Source organism: Echiichthys vipera, assembly GCF_963691815.1.
Source record: "Echiichthys vipera genome assembly, chromosome: 3".
Classification (NCBI taxonomy): Eukaryota; Metazoa; Chordata; class Actinopteri; order Perciformes; family Trachinidae; genus Echiichthys; species Echiichthys vipera.
This window is the reverse complement of record NC_139828.1, coordinates 2,883,602-2,909,735: the sequence shown is the minus strand read 5'-3', so window position 1 is coordinate 2,909,735 and position 26,134 is coordinate 2,883,602. Positions and strand designations below refer to the sequence as shown.

General features: G+C 46.3%; 2 protein-coding genes across 2 annotated transcripts; one reads left to right on the top strand and one right to left on the bottom strand.

Moving 5' to 3' along the window:
- Nucleotides 1–518: 518 nt before the first annotated feature.
- Nucleotides 519–3,154, bottom strand: LOC310966849 (interferon-induced protein with tetratricopeptide repeats 1B-like; the record flags this gene model as incomplete). The annotated part of the gene is made up of 2 exons (XM_083940778.1): nucleotides 519–1,827; nucleotides 3,150–3,154. 2 exons carry the CDS (start codon nucleotides 3,152–3,154, stop codon nucleotides 519–521), a joined length of 1,314 nt encoding a protein of 437 aa, XP_083796904.1.
- Nucleotides 3,155–4,536: 1,382 nt separating this feature from the next.
- pomgnt1 (protein O-linked mannose N-acetylglucosaminyltransferase 1 (beta 1,2-)) lies at nucleotides 4,537–21,949 on the top strand. The gene is made up of 22 exons (XM_083940270.1): nucleotides 4,537–4,628; nucleotides 4,807–4,985; nucleotides 5,757–5,859; nucleotides 6,326–6,441; nucleotides 6,521–6,586; nucleotides 6,921–7,034; nucleotides 7,137–7,254; nucleotides 8,757–8,855; nucleotides 8,942–9,069; nucleotides 9,616–9,686; nucleotides 10,825–10,900; nucleotides 11,261–11,344; nucleotides 12,417–12,458; nucleotides 12,645–12,703; nucleotides 14,812–14,884; nucleotides 15,318–15,446; nucleotides 16,792–16,917; nucleotides 17,010–17,074; nucleotides 17,166–17,210; nucleotides 17,314–17,449; nucleotides 17,568–17,677; nucleotides 20,555–21,949. The coding sequence occupies exons 2-22, from the start codon at nucleotides 4,866–4,868 to the stop codon at nucleotides 20,634–20,636; spliced, it is 1,962 nt and encodes a 653-aa protein (XP_083796396.1). The 5' UTR covers nucleotides 4,537–4,628; nucleotides 4,807–4,865; the 3' UTR covers nucleotides 20,637–21,949.
- The last annotated feature ends 4,185 nt before the right edge of the window (nucleotides 21,950–26,134 follow it).

Below are 26,134 nucleotides of genomic sequence, written 5' to 3'. Positions count from 1 at the left end.
GCGCCTTTCTAGTCTTCTGACTACACAAGGCGCTTTCACAGTGTTTGTCACGTTCACACTGATGGCAGTGGACATCTACAGACCATCTAATCTAACCATTCACACCACATTCACACACCCATGCGCAGCACGGATAGTGGCATAGTGGGTCGTCCTCCATTCGAGAGATTGGCAGTTCGACCCCCCCCCCCCGTCCACATGTCAAAGTGTCCTTGGGCAAGACACTGAACCCTGAATTGCTCCCCGTGCTGCCTATGGGTGTGTAAGTGTGGTGTGAATGGTTAGATTAGATGGTCTGTAGATGTCCACTGCCATCAGTGTGAATGTGACACTGTGAAAGCGCCTTGAGTAGTCAGAAGACTAGAAAGGCGCTTTATAAGTCCATTTACCATTCAGTGTCTTGCCCAAGGACACTTCGACATGTGGACCGGAGGAGGTGGGGATCGAATGCCCGATCTCTTAAATGGAGGACGACCCACTCTACCACTGAGCCACAGTCGCCCTGGTATTCGTTGGGATTAGTCCTGCAGGTCATTCAGAAACTCATCTATTTCTCCGCACATTCGGTTTCTGTTTCTTTCTCTAATCCTCTCCAGAGTCCTGAGGCTGTTTTTACGATAGGCAGATTGCTGTGGTATCGCTGCGGCCCTCATGTGATATTCTATTGACTTGTAGCTCTCCTTTCGAGTTAAATGTGCGTATTTTGCGTAGTAGTTGTAAAGCATCTGTGCCCCTTCAGCATCCAGATCACTCTCCAGCAGTTCCTTGTATATCTGATCCGCTTCCGCTTGCTTATCGGCCTCTGCGTATATGCTCGCAAGAGATATTTTTCTTTTAAGTGAAGAAAGAGGGTAAAGAGCAATCCCTTCCTTGTAGAGGCAGATCGCTCGGTCGATCATGCTGTGCTCCAGGGGGTTGTCCCTGAGTGAAAAGATCCTCTTCTTGTAGCAGATTGCAGCACATCTCTTCAGATAACGTTCGTCTGGATGTCTTTCCAAAATCTCCTCCGCCAAATCGATGGCCTCATCGGGAGACACGTAGATCCTGTACAGCTTAAGTAACGGTTTGATACCGCTGTAGCTGCTGATGGGCTTTCTTAAAACCCTTCTGGTCAACGTGCGTGCTTCATCTTCAATCTTTTCTCCTTTCTTAGCGCGCGCCTCGAGGTACAGAGCAGCGAGGTACAAGTTCTCCGGGTCGTGTTCCTTGGCGATTTTCATTTTCTCAAAGACGTCCGCCCTCAGTTTGTTGTCTCTGTGTTTAAAAGCGTTCACTAACCCTATGACGTGGCTGGTGTGCCACTCCACCATTTCCGGCTGCATCCTGATGGCTCTCTGGAAGTAATCCGCAGCCAGCAACTTTTTATCCGCGCCGAACTTCATCAGGGTCCAGGCTTTTTCAGCGTAGATCTCCGGGTGGAGCTCATCCTGGGCTGGAGATGGATACTCATTCATCAGGGCGTCGACTTTTGACAGGTAAGCCTCACTCTCTGCCTGTTCTCCTTGGCTGAAGTGCAGCCAAGCCAGGTTCCCGTGGTTCACCACCAACCAGGGACCCTCATCTGAGACCGTGTTTCTCATCTGGCGGAAGGCCTCTGCAGCGCTGCTGAAGAAGCGCCTGGCATCACGTGTGAGGCCCAGCTGGTAGTGGATGTAGCCCTGCAGGTTGTAAATGTGACCCAGCCAGCTGTATCCCTCCTCTGCGCCGATGTCCTCCAGCTGGTCTCTGAGACGGTAAAGTGTGGTCCCGCTGGGGTCCAGGTCCCAGGTGAAGTGACACTGCAAGGCCTCCAGTTTGGACTCCAGCGCCTTTCGTCTCTGAGCATCACTGATGGAGAATACAAATGACACATGTCAGAGCGCTTATTCAGGGCAGTAACACAATGTGCTCGGTGGCCCACTGTGTTTGGATTATCAGCAAAAGGGGAGGAAGGAGGGAACAATGAATGGAGAGAGAGGAAGGAGTCTGTAAGAAGAAAAGTATCAGAATAAAGAAGGAAAAGAAGGAGAGAAAGACGAAGGAAAGGGTAAGTAAAGACAGTGATTAAATAAGGAAGGGGTGAATAAGGGAAGAGATGGACAAGGGAATAAGTTGAGTTAAGTTCCCGGTGTAATACTGAACGCCGGAGGAAGTCTTTTTTTCCGGTGGCCTCAAACTCTATAATTCATCTACAGGTCAGGTAAGGAACAGTGGAGACACTGTGCCCTGAGCAAATGTCACTTTGTCACTTTATATCATCACTGCATCACTTTATATCACTTTATATCATCACTGCATCACTTTATATCATCACTGCATCACTTTATATCATCACTGCATCACTTTATATCATCACTGCATCACTTTATATCACTTTATATCATCACTGCATCACTTTATATCATCACTGCATCACTTTATATCATCACTGCATCACTTTATATCATCACTGCATCACTTTAGATCATCACTGCATCACTTTATATCATCACTGCATCACTTTATATCATCACTGCATCACTTTAGATCATCACTGCATCACTTTAGATCATCACTGCATCACTTTAGATCACTTTATATCATCACTGCATCACTTTATATCATCACTGCATCACTTTATAGCATCACTGCATCACTGTATTTAGTTGTACTGTAACTTAGTTCAGTCACTTATGGCTCCTTATCACTTCTTTAGTTTGTACTTATTTTATTTAATCTGCTGCTAAACTGCAGCTGCGTATTGTTGTATATTGTATGAACCTACGTTTAACCACAATGTCTGTTGCACTCTGTCACATTTAGTTAAATGTTTGATTTGATTTATGTTTTTATGCTTATTGTCACTCTGACCCTTTCCCATCTTTGTACTGAAACTGTTGCACAATCATTTCCCTTGGGATAAATAAATAAAGCTTCTTGAATTTTGAATCTTGAATCTTGAAGTTAAGAAGCAGAAATGTATCAGAAATGAGAATATGGAGGAAAAGAAGAGGAAGGAAATTAGTGGAAAACTGAAGGAAGGGCTGAAAGGGACGAAAACGGAAAGGAAAGAAATTAAGAAATCAAACAAAGGAATGAATTATATGAAGAGTACAAAGGAAGGAAGATAAGAGCAAAACCAAATACAATGTTACTGATCACAGAGATGACATGCAGACGGCAGCGCTCACCTCATCCTCCGGCTGTTACCTGTAGCTTTCTAAATAAGACTCTCTGCTTTCTGCTCTTTACACTATGGACGCTGCTGCTTTCGGGAGCGGCACCATAAATCGATAATGTTTAACGTCTACGGGCGTTGTAAATTATCTAGTGTTGAGTAATGTGTTTGGACTCGGTGGACTTTCTTACACAGTTACAAAAAGAAGACACGAGTCGACGCATCACAGAACTCGTTATCGTGTCTCCTCGAAGTTAAAGTCTCAACTATAAAGTCTAGAGTCAGGAGCAACAAATCCCAAGTCAAAGCCAAGTCCTCAACAAGTTATTTGACATCATTCCTCCACTTGAATCTAGAGAGAGACAGTTGGTAAAATATGTTTCCAGCAGTTATGGATTGTGCCTTATGCTCAATCTATTTGTATTGAAAAGTTTAGTGAAGGAGTTCAAGTACCTCTGGATCTTGTTCACGAGTGAGGGGACGATGGAGCGTGAGTTTGGCCGGAGAATCGGAGCAGCGGGGGCGGAGCTGCAGTCGCTCTACTGCACCGTTGTGATGAAAAGAGAGCTGAGGAAGGCAAAGCTCTGGATCTACCAGTCAGTCTTCGTTCTTACCCTCACCTGTGGTCATGAAAGCTGGGTCAGGACCCAAAGAACCAGGTCGCGGGTACAAGCGTCTGAAATATGTTTCCTCAGGAGGGGGTCTGGAGTCTCCCTTAGAGAGAGGGGGAGAAGTTCAGCATCCGCGAGGAACTCGGAGTAGAGCCGCTACTCCTTTGCGTTGAAAGGAGCCAGTTGAGGTGGTTCAGGATCATCTGGTAAGGATGAACCCTGGGCGCCTCCCTAGGGAGGTGTTCCAGGCACGTCCAGCTGGGAGGAGGCCTCGGGGAAGACCCAGGACCAGGTTGAGAGATTAGATCTCTTTTGGAAAAATAAACAGAAGAAATATGACATTTCCACTAAGTGCGGGGTGGCAGTGTGTGATTTCACACAGCCCGTTTGATGCGTTCACCTAATGCCCCCACCGAGCTAATCAGTGTTAGCCACGCCTGGCTTTTAGAGACATTTACAATATATACACTTTATTGCAATAATTACAATATATACACATTTGATTCTAATATTTACAATATATACAGTTTATTGCATTATTTACAATAAATACACTTTATTGTAACATTAGCATTATATACACTTTATTGTAATATTTACAATATACACATTTGAGTCTAATATTTACATTATATACACTTGCTGTGTCGACGCATGCGCAGAGGCAGAAAGGTGCTCAGTCTACACTGCAGAGAATCACCGAAGAAGAAGAAGAAGGAGGACAAGAAGACGCGAAGAAGAAGAAGAATCTCGGTGACGTCGTTGTTCTGCGACACAAACACCGCTCATGTAGCATGTAGCAGCAGTTTGAAGCGACTTTCCTGTGTTTTCTCTGCTGGAGACGAGATTACAGCGATAATGAGAGGTTAACGGACCACCGTGTGAGTGCAAACGTTAATATCTCAACAGGAAACAGACGCCTGGAGTGTGTTTTAATGAGCTAATAAGCTAAAAGCGCACAGTTACGATGGTGTAATGTTAGATACAGTCAGCTAGCTACCGTTAGCTGAGCCCGGTGATCCGCTAACTTTACTTCTGAACCGTATCGGGTTTTTCCAGAGTACGATGTGACAGGCAGCCGTGTGTCGGTGGTGTTGTGGAGCACCGTGTGGAGGAGGATGGAGACCTGGACCCCCAATCCCCGAGCCAAGCCTTTCATCCCCCGCCAACAGAGAAGCTTGTACCTCACCTGGAAATACAAGCTGACCAACAAGAGGAGCCTCCGTCGCTTCTGTCAGGTGAGGGAACCACACGGAGGATGGGGCTCTGCAGGAATCTGGTGTTGGTTTGTGTTACAACAGCAGCACAGAGAAGTCCCCTTTTGACTTCCTGCAAAACTACACATGCTTAACTTTATTAATATTACAAAACCTGCACTGAAATACTCACATCAAGTGTATAGAAGAAGAAGAAGAATTCCTTTATTAGTCCCGCAACGGGGAAATTCAATTTTTTCACTCTATTATTGTCATTCATGTTACACACACACCTGAAATACACACACATGCACAGACAGGACCTATATACATGCAATTAATGTAGAGATGTCAGAGCGAGGGGGCTGCCAGTGACCGGCGCCCCGAGCAGTTGGGGGTTCGGTGCCTTGCTCAACAGCACCTCGACAATGCCCAGGAGATGAACTGGCACCTCTCCAGCCACCAGTCCACGCTCCATTCATGGTCCACACAGGGACTCGATTCGAGTCCCTGCGACCCTCCGGTTCCCAGCCAAGTCACCTATGGACTGAGCTGCTGCCGCCCCGTATAAAATTAAACCAGGTTATTTAGTCTCTTCCACAAATAAATACAATGGTATTTGCACAAGAGTCACAGCTCTTTCGTGTGCATGGAGCGCACCGCCTCTATACTTCTAACCTGCATTGCTTGATTAAGGAAACTATGATGTATTTTAGTTAGATTTTTAAAATGTGCGTGCGTTGAAACCCACATGTCAAACTGAACTAAAGTAGAAATGAATAAATATCTAAGTGTTTTTTTTCCGTTTCACAGGCTGGTGCCGTGCTGTTCCTGCTGATAACTGTCATAGTCAACATTAAACTCATCTTAGACACAAGAAGAGTAGCTAATGAAGATGCAGCGGCTCAAGAATACGGTGAGAAAATGTGTCCAGTGATCGTTCACCTGTTACAGTAGTCTAGACTTCTAGCTCCTCTAAAATTTTAGCTTCACACGCTGTTGCTCCTTTGCGTTGAAAGGAGCCGGTTGAGGTGGTTCAGGATCATCTAGTAAGGATGAACCCTGGGCGCCTCCCTAGGGAGGTGTTCCAGGCACGTCCAGCTGGGAGGAGGCCTCGGGGAAGACCCAGGACCAGGTGGAGAGATTAGATCTCCACACTGGCCTGGGAACGCCACAGGATCCCCCAGTTAGAGCTGGTTAATGTGGCCCGGGAAAGGGAAGTTTGGGGTCCCCTGCTAAAGCTGCTGCCCCCGCGACCCGACCCCAGACAAGCGGTTAAAGATGACATGAGATACTGTTATGAAAATGTGCGTCTCAGCCTGTCTTCACTGTGGAGAACCTAATCTCATTCTAATGCTCCTTTTATTTATTTCTCTTTTTAGAGGACACAATACCCAACATGGAGACACCACGCAGGCCTTCCAATGGACGCAAAGTCCTGGACATTGAGGTGTACTCCAGCCGCTCCAAGGTCTACGTGGCAGTGGACGGCACCACCGTGAGTCTCTTCAGGGGCAAGAGTATAAAGGCGACAAAATGCCGATAGAACGTATCTTTATTTTGCTCGTCTGCTGCAGGTGTTGGAGGACGATATGCGGGAGCAGGGTAGAGGCATCCATGTGATCGTGCTCAACCAGGCAACTGTAAGCAATTACTCTATTTTCTTTATGCTACGAGTTAACATGACTTCTCCTTCATTTCAGTTGGATAGATTTGAGTTAATTATGGTTAATTCTTCCATTGTTTGGCTGTTCTGATGAAAACTCTGCACTGAACTAATGAAAGTGTTCTGCGTTCTTTTGCAAATAAAGATAATTGTGTTCCTTAATATGAAAAAAATAAAGACACAAAGCCAAAATTATGAGGTAAAGATCAGAACGGTCACTGTCTGTGTCTGTGTCTCTGTCTCTGTCTGTGTGTGTGTGTGTCTGTGTCTGTGTGTGTGTGTCTATGTCTCTGTCTGTGTGTGTGTGTCAGGGTCATGTGATGGCCAAGAGGATATTTGACACCTACTCTCCTCACGAGGATGACGCCATGATCCTCTTCCTCAACATGGTGACCCGGGGTCGCGTCCTCATTTTCACCGTAAAAGTCAGCCCCTGCCGCCGTCTCAGTCATGAATCAGACATCAGTTATTCACACAGATACGTGACAAATCAAAGGACAACCCTTTTTTTTTTTTTTGTCCTGCAGGATGAGGGCACGTTCCACCTGAAGGACGCTGCTAAGAACCTGCTGAAGAGTCTGGGCAGCCAGGTGTCCCTCAACCTCAGCTGGAGGGACATGTGGACGCTGGTGGTGAAGAAAGGAGGTAGAGGAGCAAACTTTCACTTTACAAGTAGACGTTAACTTTTCAAGTGATGTATTGGCATCCCAATACAATGTGTAGGTGAAGGTAGGTTTGGTTATAGTGCCTGACATGTTGAACAATGACATATGAAAAGGTTTAAAGACGGGCTCAGTTAGAGTTTTTGTTGGTTGCAGATGTTTTGGTCGATACTGAAGTAAATCAGAGGTTGTTTTTAGTGCCCTTCATGTTTAGGGCGCACTCACACTGTCCTTCCGCACCGGGCCAAAACAGGTTTTTCGGGTAGAGCCTAGTGCGTTTGACCATTGTGAGTGCAACCGCTCCGCACCTAGCTGCCGTCCACGGCCCGTTTGGGAGAGGTGGGCTTTTGTAAAGCGTGTTTGCACATGTACGAGCACGAGCGTGCGCACGTGTACGAGCACGAGGCCTACGGCGGTTCTGAGGTAATTTCCTGTGCGCCTGTTGGGACATAGAAAAAAGAAGGAGGGACCATGCGCGGACATTTAAAACAATGGCGGTGAAAGGTTCACGTTGGTGTGATGCGGAGGTGGAGTGTTTACTGCAGATTTGGTCGATGAAAAGATTCAAAAACAGTCGACAAGACGCACAAAAACTCCGAGGTCTACGGAAAGATCTGGAAACAAAGCCACGCATCGCTGTGACGTCATCAATGCGTGTGACGTGTTACGGCGTGATGACGTATAGGCAGCAAGAAGCATTCTCCGAGGCCCAGGTAGTGTGAGTACAAAAGGGCCTGGAGGGGGGGACAAGGACCCTAAAGCACGGGGCGCTGTGCAGAAGGACAGTGTGAGTGCACCCTTAGTTTCATCGCATTAATGTTTACAGGAAAGTCTATAAACTGCAGGCAGTTACTGTTTTTTTTTTTTTTTGTTTTATTTAAGGTTGTTGCAACAAGAGAGGACATTTTGAGTGACAGCATTGTATCATGTAATTGTAGTTGTGGTTCAGATCATCTGCATAACTCTAGTTTTTCTTCAGTGTTTCAGGGAAGCTTTCATGTTTTATGCGTAGACTGTTTAAAAAAAATGGACGTTGCCTCTCTGTCGGGGTCCGTTCTCTCAACTCAATCGAATCATACTCATCTCTGGGAGTCGCCATCTTGTTAGACTTCAACTCTGCCTCATTTCCTCTTACCAAAAAAGGTCATTGATATGACTTTGGGGGGAGGGAGAGACTTCCAACTGGCTGACGTATACTGGATTAGTAACGTTAGCTCCACCGCCTGGGAGCTAGGCTAACACCATATGCTGCTAGATAAACGGGAGTGGGAGTCAACGCTGAGATTATTTCCCGGGAACGGGAGTCATTTTTTTTATTTAGGAACAGGATTTTTCAGAGGGTAGAGACTGACACGGCATTACACATCTACAGGCAGCCATCATTTATGATCTATGATTTAAACTGATATTCAACACAGTGCCATGCCCATAGACTGTAAAACAATGACCCTCACGACCTGAAATTCTGTGTGTTTGGGGTTCCAGGTCAGGTGTACGGAGAGAAGCACTCAAAGTCTCCAGCGCTGTCCACGTGGGGAGACCCGGTGCTGCTGAAGACAGAGGTGCAGCTCACCGCCTCTGAAGGTAACACGCAGTTCTAATATGCTTGGAAATGTGTACGTGACGGAGATGTCTATCTATAAAACTAAGTGTGATCTTCCGTCCTGCAGAGGCAGAGTGCCACTGGGCTGACAACGAGTTGAACAGGAGGAGGAAGCTCTTCTGCAGCAAAGTGGAAGGATACGGCAGCATCTGCAGCTGCAAAGACCCGGCGCCCATCGAGTTCAACCCTGACCCTGTAAGACGCACAACAGGGCTCTGAACTTCACTGTTATGCTGTGATCACACCGCCCGCGATAGAAGCATTTAGCAGAGTATAGCCGCCGGCTGCTACCTAACTGCGTTTCCTACCGTTTCATCGCATCTATCGCGCGAGGTGTTATCACAGCTTTAGACATTTGTTTCATTCAGCTGCACATAGTCAAAACAAGTCAGTCCAGACCTGCTATGTCAGCATATGTGGAGTGATAGTTTATTAAAACATACATATGTGGAGGGAGCTCATTTGCTCACTGTGAATGACTCTGCAGTTCTTTTATCCAAGTAGAAAAAACAGAATTAAAGACTATTATCTGAGGAGCACTACATACATACATACATACATGCATACATGCATACATACATACGGAGTAAAATGAAATACCATAATCAGGTCTTGCTTATATCGTCCAACAAAGGTTATATTTTAGAAAACAGCCGAGGTCATCTCGTGTGTAGAGCGTGTCCACTCAGCTTGAGGACTCGTCAGTGAGTGTGTTTCACGTGTTGTGTTTTCTCTCTCCAGCTGCTCAACAACAACGTCTTCAACGTCCCCGTGGCCGTCATAGCAGGGAACAGACCCAACTATCTGTACAGGTAACGGAAGAAAACCCATCATGTAACTGATCAAAGGGACTGCATGCCTCTGTTGTTTCTTCTTTTTCTCTGAATGGAAGCAGAAACGTCCGCAACACAATTCAGGAATTACTCAAAAAAGCATTTGTTACTTTTTTGCTTCCCTTGATTTTTACCTGTCATCTATAAAACTATTAGTATTTATAGAATAGAATAGAATGACTTTAATGATCCAAGACTGGTAAATTATTTTGTTATAGCAGCAGTGAGTCAGCAAATAAAACGCTTTGTACATAACATACATAGAATCCAGTATATACATAGTGTATATATACGAGTGCACAGTGTGCTATAAACAATAAACAATATTAATATATACAACAAAACAGTAGAGAGAGCAGAGTTCTCTGTCAGGCAGAGGTGAGAGAGTTATTATATACATATGGCTCGGGGGTGAAGTGTGTGTGTGTGTGGGCTCACCTGCTTCTCCGTTGGCCTCCTTCAACGCCCGTCACTCGGTCAGCTCGCTCCCCGGGGGTCCGACTCTCAGTTACGTTAGGACAGTTCATTTTTAACACGTAGCACACGGACAAAACTTAAACTAACGTAATCACACAAAAGAAAGGGAACACGGCAATCATCTCTCCTCGAGGTACTCAGGGTCACTCTTCTCCGCAACTCTCTCCGCACACCTGTCCTCGAACGCCTTCTTAATCACTCAGGCGGGGTGTAACCAGGTAAGCCCACCCCCCCAGCCTCACAGCCAAACAGGACAGCCAATCACAAGGTGTGTGTGTGTGGGGGGGCTCACCTGCTTCTTCGTTGGCCTCCTTCAACGCCTGTCACTCGGTCAGCTCGCTCCCCGACAGTCCGACTCTCAGTTATGTCCGGACTCCATTCGACAGTTCACTTTTAACATGTAGCACACGGACAAAACTTAAACGTAATCGCACAAAAGAAAGGGAACACTGCAATCATCTCTCCTCTCCGTAACTCTCTCCGCACACCTGTCCTCGAAAGCCTTCTTAATCACCCAGGCCGGGTGTAACTACTTAAACTTAAATAGGAAAAAATCACACAGTCATAAGAAAGAGTTAATTGCTCTCGTTCCTCTCCTGCGCCTAAAACAAGTTTGCGATCTCCTGTCGTGTGTTTTCAGGATGCTGAGGTCGCTTCTTTCCGCTCACGGCGTCAACCCGCAGATGATCACCGTCTTCATCGATGGATATTATGAGGTACCAGCTTTTGTGTTTTGTCTTTGTGTGAGTCAGTACACACACACACACACACACACATTGGCCTGAAATACACACACATGCACAAACAGGACCTATATACATGCAGCTAAAGGAGAGTTGTCAGAGCGAGGGGGCTGCCAGTGATCGGCGCCCCGAGCAGTTGGGGGTTCGGTGACTTGCTCAACAGCACCTCTGCAGTGCCCAGGAGATGAACTGGCACCTCTCCAGCCACCAGTCCACCCTCTATTCATGGTCCACACATGGACTCGAACCAGCGACCCTTCAGTTCCCAGCCGAGTCACCTATAGACTGATTGATAAACCGCTCATACGTGTGCGCGTGTGTTTCTCCACCCAGGAGCCCATGGATGTCGTGGAGCTGTTCGGACTGAAGGGACTCCAGCACACACCGATAAGCATCAAGAACGCCCGAGTGTCCCAGGTAACAGCACTTAGCTTTTTACGTTTATACAACTTAAATGATTCTTATTTTACCATTTGCCTTCATATCTTAACATGATGTGGTTTAAGAAACTTCTGGACCGTAACAACTTCTTAATTTGCCATTTCCTCTTATTAAGTGCGTCTCTGCGTTATCCCCATATGTGTGTGTGCAACCTCTACTGCAGGGGTGTCAAACTCAAATTCACAGTGGGCCAAATTTAAAACCTGGGACAAAGTTGCAGCCAAACTCAATATTTACTAAAAAAAGAAATGTGCATGCTCCTGTTCTCCATCTTTTTTTTGGCTGTTTTTGTGGTGTTTTGCTTCTGTTTTTAGTCGTTTCATCTTTTTTTTTGTGGTGTTTTCATCTGTTTTTAGTCGTTTTGTCATGTTTTTGTGGTGTTTTCATCTATTTTTAGTAATTTTGTCACATTTTTGTTGTGTTTTGCGTCTGTTTTTAGTCGTTTCATCACTTTTTTGTGGTGTTTTCATCTTTCTTTACTAAAAAAGAAAAGACTGTAAATGTGCATGTGTCCCTTCTCTCCAGATGTGTAACGTTGAACCTTTCCAGTGCAGCTCCTTGTTCTTGTCGTGGTGTTTCTTCTGTTTGATTCTTTGGTTACAGCCACGGTGACAAACAGCTCTTTACCTTCACACACAGATCATCTGCTGAAAGCTCCTGTCCTCCATCTTTCTTTGGGTCGTTTTTGGGGAGGGGTGGATTCAGTGTGTCTGCAGAGACTGGTAGCATGGATGCTCATGTGTGTTAACAGAAAAGTAGACGTGTATGTGCTTTATACTCACGGGTCAGCTCTCAGAGAACCTGGATATGATCTTAGGGGACAAATATAATTACACCGCAGGCCAGATTTGGCCCACGGGCCTGAGTTTGACACCCCTGCTCTACTGCAAACACAATCTACTTCCTCTTCCGTTGTGTGCATCACTCACAGCTGTCACATCCATGGAAATGTTTTGAGGTTCAGCCCTATTTCAAGTCATTAAAGTAACTGCGACTTCCAGCAGTTTACCTCTTTGTTTCCATTGTTAACGTCTCCTCTCTGTTGCAGCACTACAAGGCAAGTCTCACCGCAACCTTCAACCTCCACCCCGTGAGTACTTTGGCTTCCTTTTTTCAGGACGAGTAACAGAACGTTACTGTTTCATGTCGCTGATGAATGAGCAGTGACGTGCGTGCGCGTGCGTGTGTGTGTGTGACTTTACTTCCCTGTCTTATTGGTCATTTTTATCCGTTATCACTCAGTTTGTGAGTTTAACTGAATCTAAACTTTCATCAGGAGACGAACTACGCCATCGTCATAGAGGAAGACCTGGATATCTCCATCGACTTCTTCAGGTGCGTCCTCCCATAGTGCTGCAACCAACGTTAACTTTCATTCTCTAATCTGTCAGTTTTGTATTGTTCAGTCCATGAAATGATGAAAAATGTGGGTCATTGTTTCCCAATCGTCCAAGACGACGCCCTCAAACGTCTGGTTTTGTCCACAACTCAAAGACGTTCAGTTCACTGTCACCGAGGAGCAAAGTGACCAGAAAATATTCACATTTAAGAAGCTGTAGTCGGATCGTTTTGACAAAACCATAAATCGATTCTCAAAATAGTTGGTGATTAATTTCACAAGTTCAAAACTAGTTGATTAATCAATGAATCGCAGCAAAACTGCTAAAGAGACCTGAGAGATTATTATTCCTGTGAGTCGAGCAGAAGCCATTTATCAATGAGGAGATGTGCAGCAGTCAGCAACTGTTGTAATGATCTGTTAATTCAGTCATTTTGCAACAAAAACTGTCAAACATTTGTTCTTCCCTCTTTATTTTCTGACTCTTTTAAAGCACGAAACAAAACTTAATCAGCAGATTAACTGATGATAAACGAACAATCATTAGTTGCAGCTGAGTTTTATAGGAGCTGTTTAACACTGATGTCTTTTTTATAGAAGAAGAAGAATTACTTTATTAGTCCTGCAAGGGGAAATTCATTTTTTTCACTCTGTTATTACACACACACACACACACACACACACACACACACACACACACACACACACACACACACACACACACACACACACACACACACAAAGGCCTGAAATACACACATGCACAGACAGGATCTATATACATGCAATTAATGGAGAGATGTCAGAGCGAGGGGGCTGCCAATGGCTCAGCGCCCCGGGCAGTTGGGGGTTGGGTGCTCCTTGACAGTGCCCAGGAAATGAACTGGTACCTCTCCAGCCACCAGTCCACACTCCATTCATGGTCCACACAGGGACTCGAGCCGGCGACCCTCCGGTTCCCAGCCGAGTCACCTATAAACTGAGCTACTGCCGCCCCCAAAAAAAAGTTAAATCTTTACCATTGACAAGAATAAAATCTACAATAATGAGTAGATGCATCATATTGTATTATTATATTCTGAAATGATCCGTGCATTATGACTCATCAGACAACCAAAATGACCTGAACGTACAGAATAAGGCAGCTGTATAAATAAAGGAAGCTTAAACATTTTTATGATCATTGACACAGACATAAGCCATCACCAGAGTCAGCACTAGGTGGCAGTAGATCCCCAGTGATAAAGCTGCTGGCAGCTCTGTTGGAAACCCCGGCCTGAGCCTTTGAACTGTGTGTTTAGCTGCTCCAGAAGCTCCAGCTCCCCTCCTGGGCTGACCGGGCCCCGTTTGAAGCGCCGACTTCAAATAGTTGAGAAGCACTCCTTGCAGCCGTCGTCTCACTCGGCTTTAGCGCCAGTTTGCGCTCTGAAACAAGCTCCAGGCTCGCAGTTAGAGAGCGGTGGAAACCAAAAACAAGCCCTCGCGTCAACAAAGACAAAGACCTCTTATCATTTTATGTTCACTGCTCTAAACTCTGCTCTTCCAGGGTGTTTGAGAGTCCTCACAAAGTCTGGAATTTAAGCAGCCAGTTGAGGTGGTTCAGGATCATCTGGTAAGGATGAACCCTGTGCGCTTCCCTAGGGAGGTGTTCCAGGCACGTCCAGCTGGGAGGAGGCCTCGGGGAAGACCCAGGACCTGGTGGAGAGATTAGAGATTAGATCTCCACACTGGCCTGGTACTGACTTTATACCGCAAATGCAGTCTCCAGGCAAACTCTCTACAGTACAGAGAGAAGCTGGTCCCAGTGACAGTAAGAGAAATGGTTTTAGACGGGGCTGCACACAGACCTGACCTCAGCCACATCCAACATGTTTGAGAGGATCAGTGAGACCTGAACCCCAACGTCAGTGCTGGTCCTCGCTGATGCTTTTGTGTCTGAATGGGAGCAAATCGTTGCAGCAAGTTCAACATCTGGTGCTGTGTTTCCCTATAAGTTGCCACCCTTGTTGTTTGTACGCAGCTGAATGGTGAAAGGGAAAAGCTTGGGGACCCTGGTTTTTGTTACGGACACTGATGTAGCTGCTTTTGCCTGTTTCTCCTGCAGTTTTCTGAGTCAGACCGTGCACCTGTTGGACGAGGACGACAGCCTGTACTGTATCTCAGCCTGGAACGACCAGGTGAGTCACAAAGCCTCCTCTCTCCATCCTCTTTCTGCGTCTGTATCCACTTGTTACATGTTCTTACTCCTCTGTTTTTCATCCCAAACCTTTTTATCTTTAACACGCGGCCCAGTTCAGACAGCAACTCACATGATGACGGCTGGTTGCACAACTGCTGTCTGAACATACCTGGAGGTTTTAGGATTGTTTAACCTCAACAATAGAACGTGTGATGAGGTGATCTATCGGTTTTCTTTTAACCCGAGGGTGTAACTTAATGTGGTGCACAGTGGGAGACGCCACAGGATCTGTTCATCTCGTTCCTGAACATAGAACGCGTGAACAAGTCTCCTCGTTTCATTGTCCTCCGGCCGGGTGAGGCGCCACAGAAACGTTGCATGTGACTCTTAACGCTGTTGTTGTTGTTGTTGTGTTCTTTGTTGTCGTGCAGGGTTATGAGCACACGGCGGAGGACCCGGCCCTGCTGTACAGAGTGGAGAGCATGCCCGGTCTGGGCTGGGTGCTGAAGAAGAGCCTCTACAAGGACGAACTGGAACCAAAGTGGCCAACACCGGAGAAGGTGCAGGATTTAAGAACCCTAACCGTTACCATCCTGCACCTGTTAGCAGCTCACACGCATGTTTTTCATCCCAGCTGATCATTTTCCCAATCCCACCGGACTGATTTCCAGCCTTCCAGTCAGTCAGTGGTTTCAGTTCATTTATTCATGTGTAGGGTAGGGGTGGGCGATATATCTAATATACTCCGTGTATTGTGGCTTGTTCTACATGGGATGTAGTAAATTACTTTAAACCACCGTCATGGGACTCACACGCTCTCTCTCTCTCGCTCTCTGAGAAAATAACTCACATACAAGTCACACTCCCCCGCCTATCCAGACCTACCTCCTGGGCGCGCATGCGTGCATGTGTGTCATGTGTGATTTTAAGGAATCTCGAGGGGGACAGGGAAAAAAAGCCTGGAGAGAGGGAAATAAGTGTCCTTACCCTCCGATTGCTACTAAGAGCGCACTCCCACTGTGCCTCCGTCCCGTGCCCCGTGCTTTAGGGTCCTTGTCCCCCCCTCCAGGCCCGTTTGTACTCACACTACCTGGGCCTCGGAGAATGCTTCTTGCTGCCTATACGTCATCACGCCGTAACACGTCACACGCATTGATGACGTCATGGCGATGCGTGGCTTTGTTTCCAGATCTTTCCGTAGACCTCGGAGTTTTTGTGCGTCTTGTCGACTGTTTTTGAATCTTTTCATCGACCAAATCTGCAGTAAACACTCCACCTCTGCATCACACCAACGTGAACCTTTCACCGCCATTGTTTGAAATGGCCGCGCATGGTCCCTCCTTCTTTTTTCTATGTCCCAACAGGCGCACAGAAAATTACCTCAGAACCGCCGTAGGCCTCGTGCTCGTACACGTGCAAACGTGCTTTACAAAAGCCCACCTCTCTCAAACGGGCCGTGGCCGGAAACCGTACCAATCCTAGGCACTCACACTGGTCAAACGAACTAGACCCGGTACGGATGGACAGTGTGAGCGCGCCCTAAATGTAGCAGTACCCCAGTACTTGAGTGCAGAACACTGATCTTAGTTGTTTTGCGATACGTGTAAGACTTTTGTAGACAAAGAGACTGTCGAGTGAAGGGAACAAAGTGGAACATCTAGCAGCCAAAGATCTGGATTCTTACCAGAGCCTAGAGTGAATATTCAACTTGTATTTTAAATATCTGCAAGTTGATTTTCATAGAAAGAACTGAAACTAGAAGCTGCCTGAGAAGAAGTAGGTCAAAAGCAACATTTGTAAAAATCGTCAGCATATGTAGTTTGTAGTTGAGGAGTTAAAACCCAAAGAACCACCTGGAGTCTTTTTAAACGTGAGCTTTTGTGTGCGTGTGTGTGTGTGTCACAGCTTTGGGACTGGGACATGTGGATGAGAATGCCGGAGCAGAGGAAAGGCAGAGAATGCATCATCCCCGACGTGTCTCGCTCGTACCACTTCGGCATCATCGGCCTCAACATGAACGGATATTTCCATGTAAGATAAACCATAAAGCCACCAGCATATTTATGATTTAGTTGAATATGACACAGTAGATTGTCTTCATCAGTGTGTTTTTTGTCTCATAGGAGGTGTATTTCAAGAAACACAAGTTCAACACAGTCCCCAATGTGCCGCTGAAGAACGTGGACAGGTGTGTCCGCTCACATCCTGAGATCTCGAAGCGTTGGTGGAAATATAATTTGGCAGCACAGTGACAACCTCATTGTTCTTGTTCTTCGCAGATTAAAGAAAGATGCTTACGAAGTGGAGATCCAAACCCTGCTGAAGTGAGTGAGATACAGAAAAGACACTGATGATGCATGACGTTAGAAGGTTTGTTAAACGATGTATGGTGTGTGTGTGTGTGTTTGTGTGTTTGTGTGAATCCAGGGAGGCGGAGGTGCTGGACCACAGTAAAAACCCGTGTGAGGACTCGTTCCTGCCAGACACGGAGGGGAAGACCTACGTCATGTTCATAACGATGGAGACGGAGTTGGACACATCCACCTGGACAGAGCTCGCCAAGGTACTCGGGGTCAGAGCAGGAACACCCGCCGGTGGACTTTCAAGAGGTCCATGTCGTGAAATTAACCTTGCCTCATGAAGAGGATAAGCATTCTTGTCTTTCTCCGTCTTCTGCTCAGTGCCTCCACGTTTGGGATCTGGATGTTCGGGGAAACCACCAAGGCCTTTGGCGGCTCTTCAGAAAACGCAATCACGTCCTGGTGGTGGCCGTGCCAATCTCCCCGTACTCGTAAGTAAACTTAAATTGTACTTTGTGCGTTCTGCAAAGATGCCGGGGTTTGCGCGATGAAAAACGGTGACATCGGCACCCGTACGGCTAAACAGACAACAAATACAGCGTGAACAGAGAGGTGTACGTCTGCTGTCCACTTCGAAGCGCATCACGTCTTCGCGCTGGACTTGTGTCATGATATGGCCGACTAGAGGGGCTATCGTTATCGTCACAGGTGGAGTTTTGTGACTGCGGATCGTTCAGCTTCTGGTCGCCCAAGATAATTTAAGCGTAATTCACGCCTAAAATCATCCCAGGGTCTTTTTCGGCAAATTCTTTATCAAATAAGCCAAACTGTTTTTGTGTAACAACTATTAACGGAGAAACCCGGGACACCCGATAACAGCTGATTAGCTCGGGGCAGTACGGTGAAGGCATTCAAAGGTCTTTTTTAACCACTAATGCTGCTGAAAATAACAGCAAACCTCTGCAGCAGCATGAGAAGAGTCCCTACAAACAAAACAAAGCAGCAACAGCGTAGTTAGTGAAGCCAGAGTTTATTAAAAGAGTGTTTTAAAGACTTACCTACTGGCCCCTGTACCAGCTCCTCTCATAGTAAAGTCCATTACAGTGGATTACCAAAGTCAATCCCAAAGGAAGGAGCCCATTGGTGCTTTGTTTTGTGTGTAGGGACTCTTCTCATGCTGCTGCAGAGGTTTGCTGCATAGCGGTGAAAGGGCATGAAAATGTAATATCATGATTACGGAATTACCAAAATGTCCACGGTATAGTTAAAATGTGCTGAATATGTAAAAAAATGACTGATACATGCCGAGATTTATATTGAAAATCACAAATTAGCAGGACGTTTCTCATAAACGTTAAAATACAATAATAACGTGTTCTGCACAGAAACGTGACCACACATCGGTCTGAGACCCTCTCAGGGTTCAACTTTAGAGTGCAGTATCCCCTATCCCTCCATCAGCTGAGCGGACGTAGTGATGACGCCGCTCACTCCGTCATCGCCAAATTACAGTCAACAGGCCGATGACAAAGTGTCTGTCTGCCCGTCCAGCTGTGAGCAGTGTTTAGACTGGTTGATTTATGTGAAGTTAATCTACATACAAGTGTACAAATGATGTAGGGATCAAACAATGTCTCAAAAATACAGTTAACAGCTATTAACGGAGAAACCCGGGAGCCCCGATAACAGCCGGTGGTGGCTAACAGTGATTAGCTCGGGGCAGCACGGTGAAGGCATTCAAAGGTCTTTTTTAACCACTAATGCTGCTGAAAATAACAGCAAACGTGACCACACATCAGTCTGAGACCCTCTCAGGGTTCAACTTTAGAGCGCAGTGTCCCCTGCCCCTCCATCAGCTGAGCGGACGTAGTGATGACGCCGCTCACTCCGTCATTGCTAAATCACAGAGTCAACAGGCCGATGACAAAGTGTCTGTCTGCCCTTCCAGCTGTGAGCAGTGTTCAGACTGGTTGATTTATGTGAAGTGAATCTACAGACAAGAGTACAAATGATGTAGGAATCAAACAATGGCTCTAAAACATCCAGTTCTACACCGAACAGTGGATTAGGAGAATCGTCATAACCGTAAGTTCTGCACAAAAACGGGAAAGCACCTAAAGTGCTAATGTTGCTATTCTACACCCTCACGTCCTGTCGTACAGATCTGGTTAAGTCAGCAGAGTTTCACATTTCTGTCCCATTGTTTCTCTAATGTTTAAACGCCTGCAGCCTGAAACACGAGATGTTCTTTACTGTGTCTTTTGCCTGAGCTTCCTTGTGACCTTTTCTCTTTTTTTAGACGTATTTGATGTGGAGTTATTTGTAGTAGCAGCAGCAACAACTGTTCTGTCTTTGAAATTACTGTAGATGTGAAATAAAACGTGTCCGTTTACACCCGGGTTAAAAACAGCCTTTGCCGCTGCCTCAAAGAGCAACAAAGTGCGGTCCTGTTGTACTTACTGTGCGTCCGTACCGTGCCCCGTGCTTTAGGGTCCTTGTCCCCCCCTCCAGGCCCGTTTATACTCTCTGCGTCGCTTTGTTTCCATAGACCTCGGAGTTTTTGTGCGTCTTGTCGACTGTTTTTGAATCTTTTCATCGACCAAATCTGCAGTAAACACTCCACCTCCGCATCACACCAACGTGAACTTTTCACCGCCATTGTTTGAAATGTCCGCGCATGGTCCCTCCTTCTTTTTTCTACGTCCCAACAGGCGCACAGGAAATGATGTGAGAGCCGGCGTAGGCCTCGTGCTCGTGAGTGTACACGTGCGTACGCTCGTGCTCGTACACGTGCGCACGCTCGTGCTCGTACATGTGCAAACGTGCTTTACTAAAGCCCACCTCTCCCAAACGGGCCGTGGACGGCAAGCTGGCCGCTCCTAGACCCGGTACGGTTGCACTCACACTGGTCAAACGAACTACGCCTTAGCCGTGGAACCTGTTTGGGCACGGTACGGATGGACAGTGTGAGTGCGCCCTCAATTATGGGTGAGTGGTTTAAGCATCTGTCACTCAGGAGACGCGGGTTCGAATCCAGCCCTGAACTGAACTAAAGAATTTGTTGACTTATTGTTTTTGTAGTTTGGTTTTGGTTAGGCAAAAAAACAGAGTGTGAAAATAGAATTGTTGGCTACCGACCCCCGGGTACATGTAGCATACATTGATGTTTGTACCCGGTTGTAGAGCCTTTGCCAACTTACAAAACTTTTGAATGGAGTGGAAAAGGTTACACCCCCCCTATCCCCAGCAGCAAACAACCAACCAAACAAACGTGTCACCATCTTTCTTTTTTCCCATCTTTCCCCACCACCTGTGCACCCTCTGTCCCTCTGTCCTCCTGTCTGTCTGTCTCTTTCTCTCACGACCAGTGTGAAGAAACCAGCAAACGTCACTCCCATTCACTTAGAGCCTCCGCCCAAAGAAGAGGGAGCACCGGTGGAGCCGATATAGACCTGATGTGACACACACACACACACAGGCACACACACACACTCTCCAACCAGCCCAGGCCTTAACTCTTCTTCTCCTCCTCTCTTCACCAACAACCACTGGTAATCCAGCCTGGGACCGACAACCACAAAAGGGACTATTCCTAGATGTTGAACTTGAGGGGAAACCTGGGAAATGGAGTCTTATCAAAAGAGGGATTAACACACACACACACACACACACACACACACACACACACACACACACACACACACACACACACACACACACACACACACACCCATGCTGCACTGCTAAATCCGTCCAACAGCTCGAGGAGGAACGACGAGGCTTAAACCCGTTTCGGTTTAAACAGGAACCGGACGCGTGCGACTGTCAACAGCTGTCTTTTTACTCTGTTTCCATGACAACTGTGGGCGGATCCTGCGGCCTGTTACATTTCAAACACAAGCTGAGACTTTTTTCAGCCCGAACGGTACAAATGACACACACTCACCCACCAGAGTTCAGCCGGTTTGTTGTGCTTGTTATTCTTTAAACTACTGAGTGCTTTGTTCATTCTGTACATACGTTTTTAACTTATCTCTATTTATTTTACATCAGAAATGAGTTCGGTGCTGTGTTTGCTTGCTTTTATTTTGGGAAGATCCACTTTTATCAAGACAGACGAGTGTGTTTTTTAAGAGCCTGACGTTTACAGATGATGAAATAATAATGTACATACATGCCTATATATTTTTTGATGAAAAATTTAAAGGGTCAACATATTTTTCAGCGTGCGATATTTAGTTTGAGTGGAAGAGATGACGACAACGGCCCCGTGGGCTTTGCTATTTTTTGTTAATGCGTGGGTCGGAGACCTCGGATTGGGGGTCAGGAGGGAAACTCACATGTGGCTGAAAGAGACAAAAGAGAGGAGATGTTTATATTCACTGATTTAGCAACGAACTCTGCAACGTAACGCGTAAATGTATTTATATCACGTTCTTGCACAGCTGCTCGCTGCTGACACCGAACACACACGTGTCTCCTTTTGTTAAATGAGAGTAAAACAATTATATTAAAGTTAGCTAACCATAAAAGAGTTATTTTAATGTTGGTGTTGAAAGTCCGTTATTGCTCGAGCATTGGATATTTTTAAATAACCCCTAGCCCTGACAGTTAAGTATGTATTTTAGGGCGCACTCCCACTGTTGCCCCCCCCTCCAGGCCCGTTTGTACTCACACTACCTGGGCCTCGGAGAATGCTTCTTGCTGCCTATACGTCATCACGCCGTAACACGTCACACGCATTGATGACGTCATGGCGATGCGTGGCTTTGTTTCCAGATCTTTCCGCAGACCTCGGAGTTTTTGTGCGTCTTGTCGACTGTTTTTGAATCTTTTCATCGACCAAATCTGCAGTAAACACTCCACCTCCGCATCACACCAACGTGAACCTTTCACCGCCATTGTTTCAAATGTCCGCGCATGGTCCCTCCTTCTTTTTTCTACGTCCCAATAGGCGCACAGGAAATGACCTCGGAACCGCCGTAGGCCTCGTGCTCGTACACATGCGCACGCTCGTGCTCGTACATGTGCAAACATGCTTTACTAAAGCCCACCTCTCCCAAACGGGCCGTGGACGGCAAGCGTGCCGCTCCTAGACACGGTACGGTTGCACTCACACTGGTCAAAGGAACCAGACTTTAGCCGTGGAACCTATTTGGGCACGGTACGGGGGGACAGTGTGAGTGCGCCCTTAGATTCAGTTTATAATTTTAGTTTGCAGGTTAGGGCTGTTCAATTAAATGATACCATTCTGAATGAACCGGTGTGTCAGTCAAAAACAATCAGGAGTAGATGTTTTCCTCACGTGTGCAGCGCTGCGCTCAGGTGAACCTTTAGTTGCATTTTCTTGCTTCATTATTTTCTTTTGTTCTCAAAAACGCAAAGAAACGACACGTCAGCCTTACGACACATTGCTCATTTCATTGTTGCGTGTTCACCGCGGTGTTGCATTTGCCGCCTGCTCCCTGGAGGCAGCTGTACGTTTCAAATCAGTGAAGAATTAATTCAAAAAAGGCTATTTTGGCCTCTCTCAGCCACCGTAGAGCCGGAGGCAGTTCACACACTCTTCATGTAGACTGAGTACAGGAAGCTAATCTGGGTATTTACAGGACGCAGTTAATGTTAATTATGAAATATTTAGATATTAATGAGATGCCACGTTACAAGAGATGTTTAATGAGTCCTCGTGTATTTAATGACTTCAAACGACTGCCGTCACTGGAGAGAAGCGTGAACGTATTTGCCTTATTTCTGTGTTGAAAATGGATATTTTTTTCTATATCATCGGTCATTTGTCAACAACTAACTCGATACTCCGCAATGTGACTACGACCCGGTTCAAATCTTTACACGGGAACTCCGAGCGTCCGTGGTTGCTGCTATTTGCCGTTACTTCAAGATCACTACAAACTGTTAACATCTTATTTTTGCTTGATAAATTATGATTCAGCGGTTCTAACAGTTAATCGTCTTATTATTTGGATGTGAGAGAGACTGGTGATCCGGATCTCGTACGAGAAGCTAAATCACGTCCGTTTCACGACATTTCCAGGGTGTTTCATGTGAATGTAAAGTGTTTTTGTACACTTGAGAGCGAGCAACAACACTTAAACCACACCGTACCACCAGGACTCATCATTTCCCTCTGCAATGAAGAGATTTACGCGCAGAATCGTAAAATCAAAAGCAGTTTATAAACACCTCATGAGCGAACATGAGGGCATTTTTAAGTGTTATAGCTCCTGAGGAAATATCTGTGGCTGATGTGAATTGTTACTCAGCAGCAAACCAACTAAAAGTACCGTGTAGTGGCAATTACAGATGTTCTGATGCTCTTGTATACCCTACACATGAACTTGCGTATCAGTTGATTTGGAGCACCAATGCGGTGCCAGTGTGTTACGACTGAAAACTGTAGATTTTGAGGTGTTAAATATTTGCCAAAAAGCTCAAATTATACTGTCGTTAAGTGCCTGTGTGGTGTAAATGAGCTATCATCGTGTGATAAACGACCAGGGTCAATTCAGTGGCAGCACAGCACACATGCTGCATAGGCTTCTGTTTAAGATTCGTAAAGAAGCGCGGACGTTGGAGGAAATGACCCTTTTATCCGGTGAAACTACTTTTAAAGTGGATTTTTTTTCCCAAGGCTGATGAATAACGTGATGACAGATCGTGGCATAGACTCATTATGGGCTGTATCTGAGGCGTTTCCAACTGGCATCTGTTTTGGAACAGCTCAATGCTAACATTAGCAAGCTAGGCTAACTAGCTTTCTGAGTGGATACTAGTTAGCCTAGCTTGCTACTAGCTTCCGCGTTACAAGTAGAAAACACAAATGGCATCATGGCTGTCTTCTTGACACATGAACGCTGTAAAGGGGGTCAGACGGTACGTAGTGGGCTCGTTAACGGGGAAAGTTGACAAATCGTCTCCTAGCAACGCTGGCTCTCAGATGTCGGTTAATCGCTACTGTGGGCAACGCCCCAAAGAAGCCTGGAAACATCCAGTGACATGGTTTAACAGCCGTGTCCAAAGTGGGCACCTGCAGCTTCATCATCAATATTTTATATTTTCTCCCAATAAAGAAAAATACGCGTTCTGTAGATCTTCATTAATCGGTAACATACTTTTTATGGACGCCTGTTAGTTGGATTACACAGATCCGAACGGGTCAGATCCTCTCTATGTCTGTCGCAGCTGCGTTCTGATCATTTCAAGTAAAGGTCGAGTGTTTTTTCACGTCTTCGTCGTGGCTTTAAAGCGGTTTTCCAGCTGACGTAACAATGTACCGACTAAATGAACGAGTGTGTGAAGCGAGTCCCGTATCCGCGGAGTGATTTGATTGATCTGTGTGTTCAGAAAACCACATATTTACCCTCTGCGGTCCGTCACAAGAACCCCTTATTTAGCAGTATTACAGCCCGTGTTGTGACTGAATTCATGTCCCTGTGTGTCCTGGAAATTTCAGTTCTCCAACTTTTTTCATTTTGTGTCCTTTTGCTGTGGTGCGCGTGCGTCTCCGCGTTGAATCGAGAGCTGCCGTAGGCCTCGTGCTCGTACATGTGCAAACGTGCTTTACAAAAGCCCACCTCTCCCAAACGGGCCGTGGACGGCAACCGTACCGCAGCTAGGAGCGGTACGGTTTCACTCACACTGGTCAAATGAACGAGTGTGTGAAGCGAGTCCCGTATCCGCGGAGTGGTTTGACTGATCTGTGTGATCAGAAAACCACATATTTACCCTCTGCGGTCCGTCACAAGAACCACTTATTCGGCAGTGTTACAGCCCGCGTCGTGACTGAATTCATGTCCCTGTGTGTGTCCTGGAAATTTCAGTTCTCCAACTTTTTCATTTTGCGTCCTTTTGCTGTGGTGCGCGTGCGTCTCCGCGTTGAGTCGAGGCGGTCAAACTGAATCTTTGTGTAACGCTGTGAGATCGTTTGAAACCTACCGGACGGCTCGTTGTGTGTGTGTGTGTGTGGCGTGGAGGATTCATGGATGTACTGTGAGGTTTTTCTGACACATGTATGAGTTTATCTTTTATCATGGAGATGAATAAAGAAGTTTTTTACTCAGACGTCGACGTGCCGCTCGTTTCTTTTCTTTTAGAGGTCATGCGGTTCTTCTCGACGTCGCTGAAATGATTCCTACAGAAGGGTTTATTATTACTGCGTATTATTCATGGAATAAACTTGGAGCTATTGTTATTCTTAGCTTAGATTTTCGTGTGTGTGTGTGTGTGTGTGTGGCCTTGTGCCGCCTGCAGATTTCCCCAGAGAGGTGCAGGCAAAGCAACGGTGAGGGGGAAACTCATGCAGGGAGGGAAATGTATGCAAATCCTCGTGGGCTCTGTGGATTTCTGCAGCAGCTGCGGTCCAACAAGGACAAATGTGGCTTCCTGCCCTCTGCGCTCTGACTTAACCATCACCTGTGATGTAATAAAACAGGCCGTATTCGGCTCGGATCAAGGGCTGCATCCTCAAAAGTCCTGTTATTGGAAAAAAACAACCTTTGGTTCTATTGAATCTTTAATGTTTTGATATGTGTGATATTTTCAGAGTGGCGTTCGTTTCCCTGTGCGTCACCATTTGACTGAGTTTAGTGATCCATCACAGGCAACGTCCTCTCTGCGTTACTGCTGTCAAACTTATATTGTTTGGTATTGCATTGGAGAGACATCTTCATTTCATCTGGAACCCTAAAAATGCATTTGTATATTATCCTTGGACGCTCAGGACGTCCTGGGGGCTACTGCTCATCTCATCTTCAGCCTCTTATCCGGGGTCGGGTCTCGCGGGGGCAGCAGCTTTAGCAGGGGACCCCAAACTTCCCTTTCCCGGGCCACATTAACCAGCTCTAACTGGGGGATCCTGAGGCGTTCCCAGGCCAGTGTGGAGATCTAATCTCTCCACCTGGTCCTGGGTCTTCCCCGAGGCCTCCTCCCAG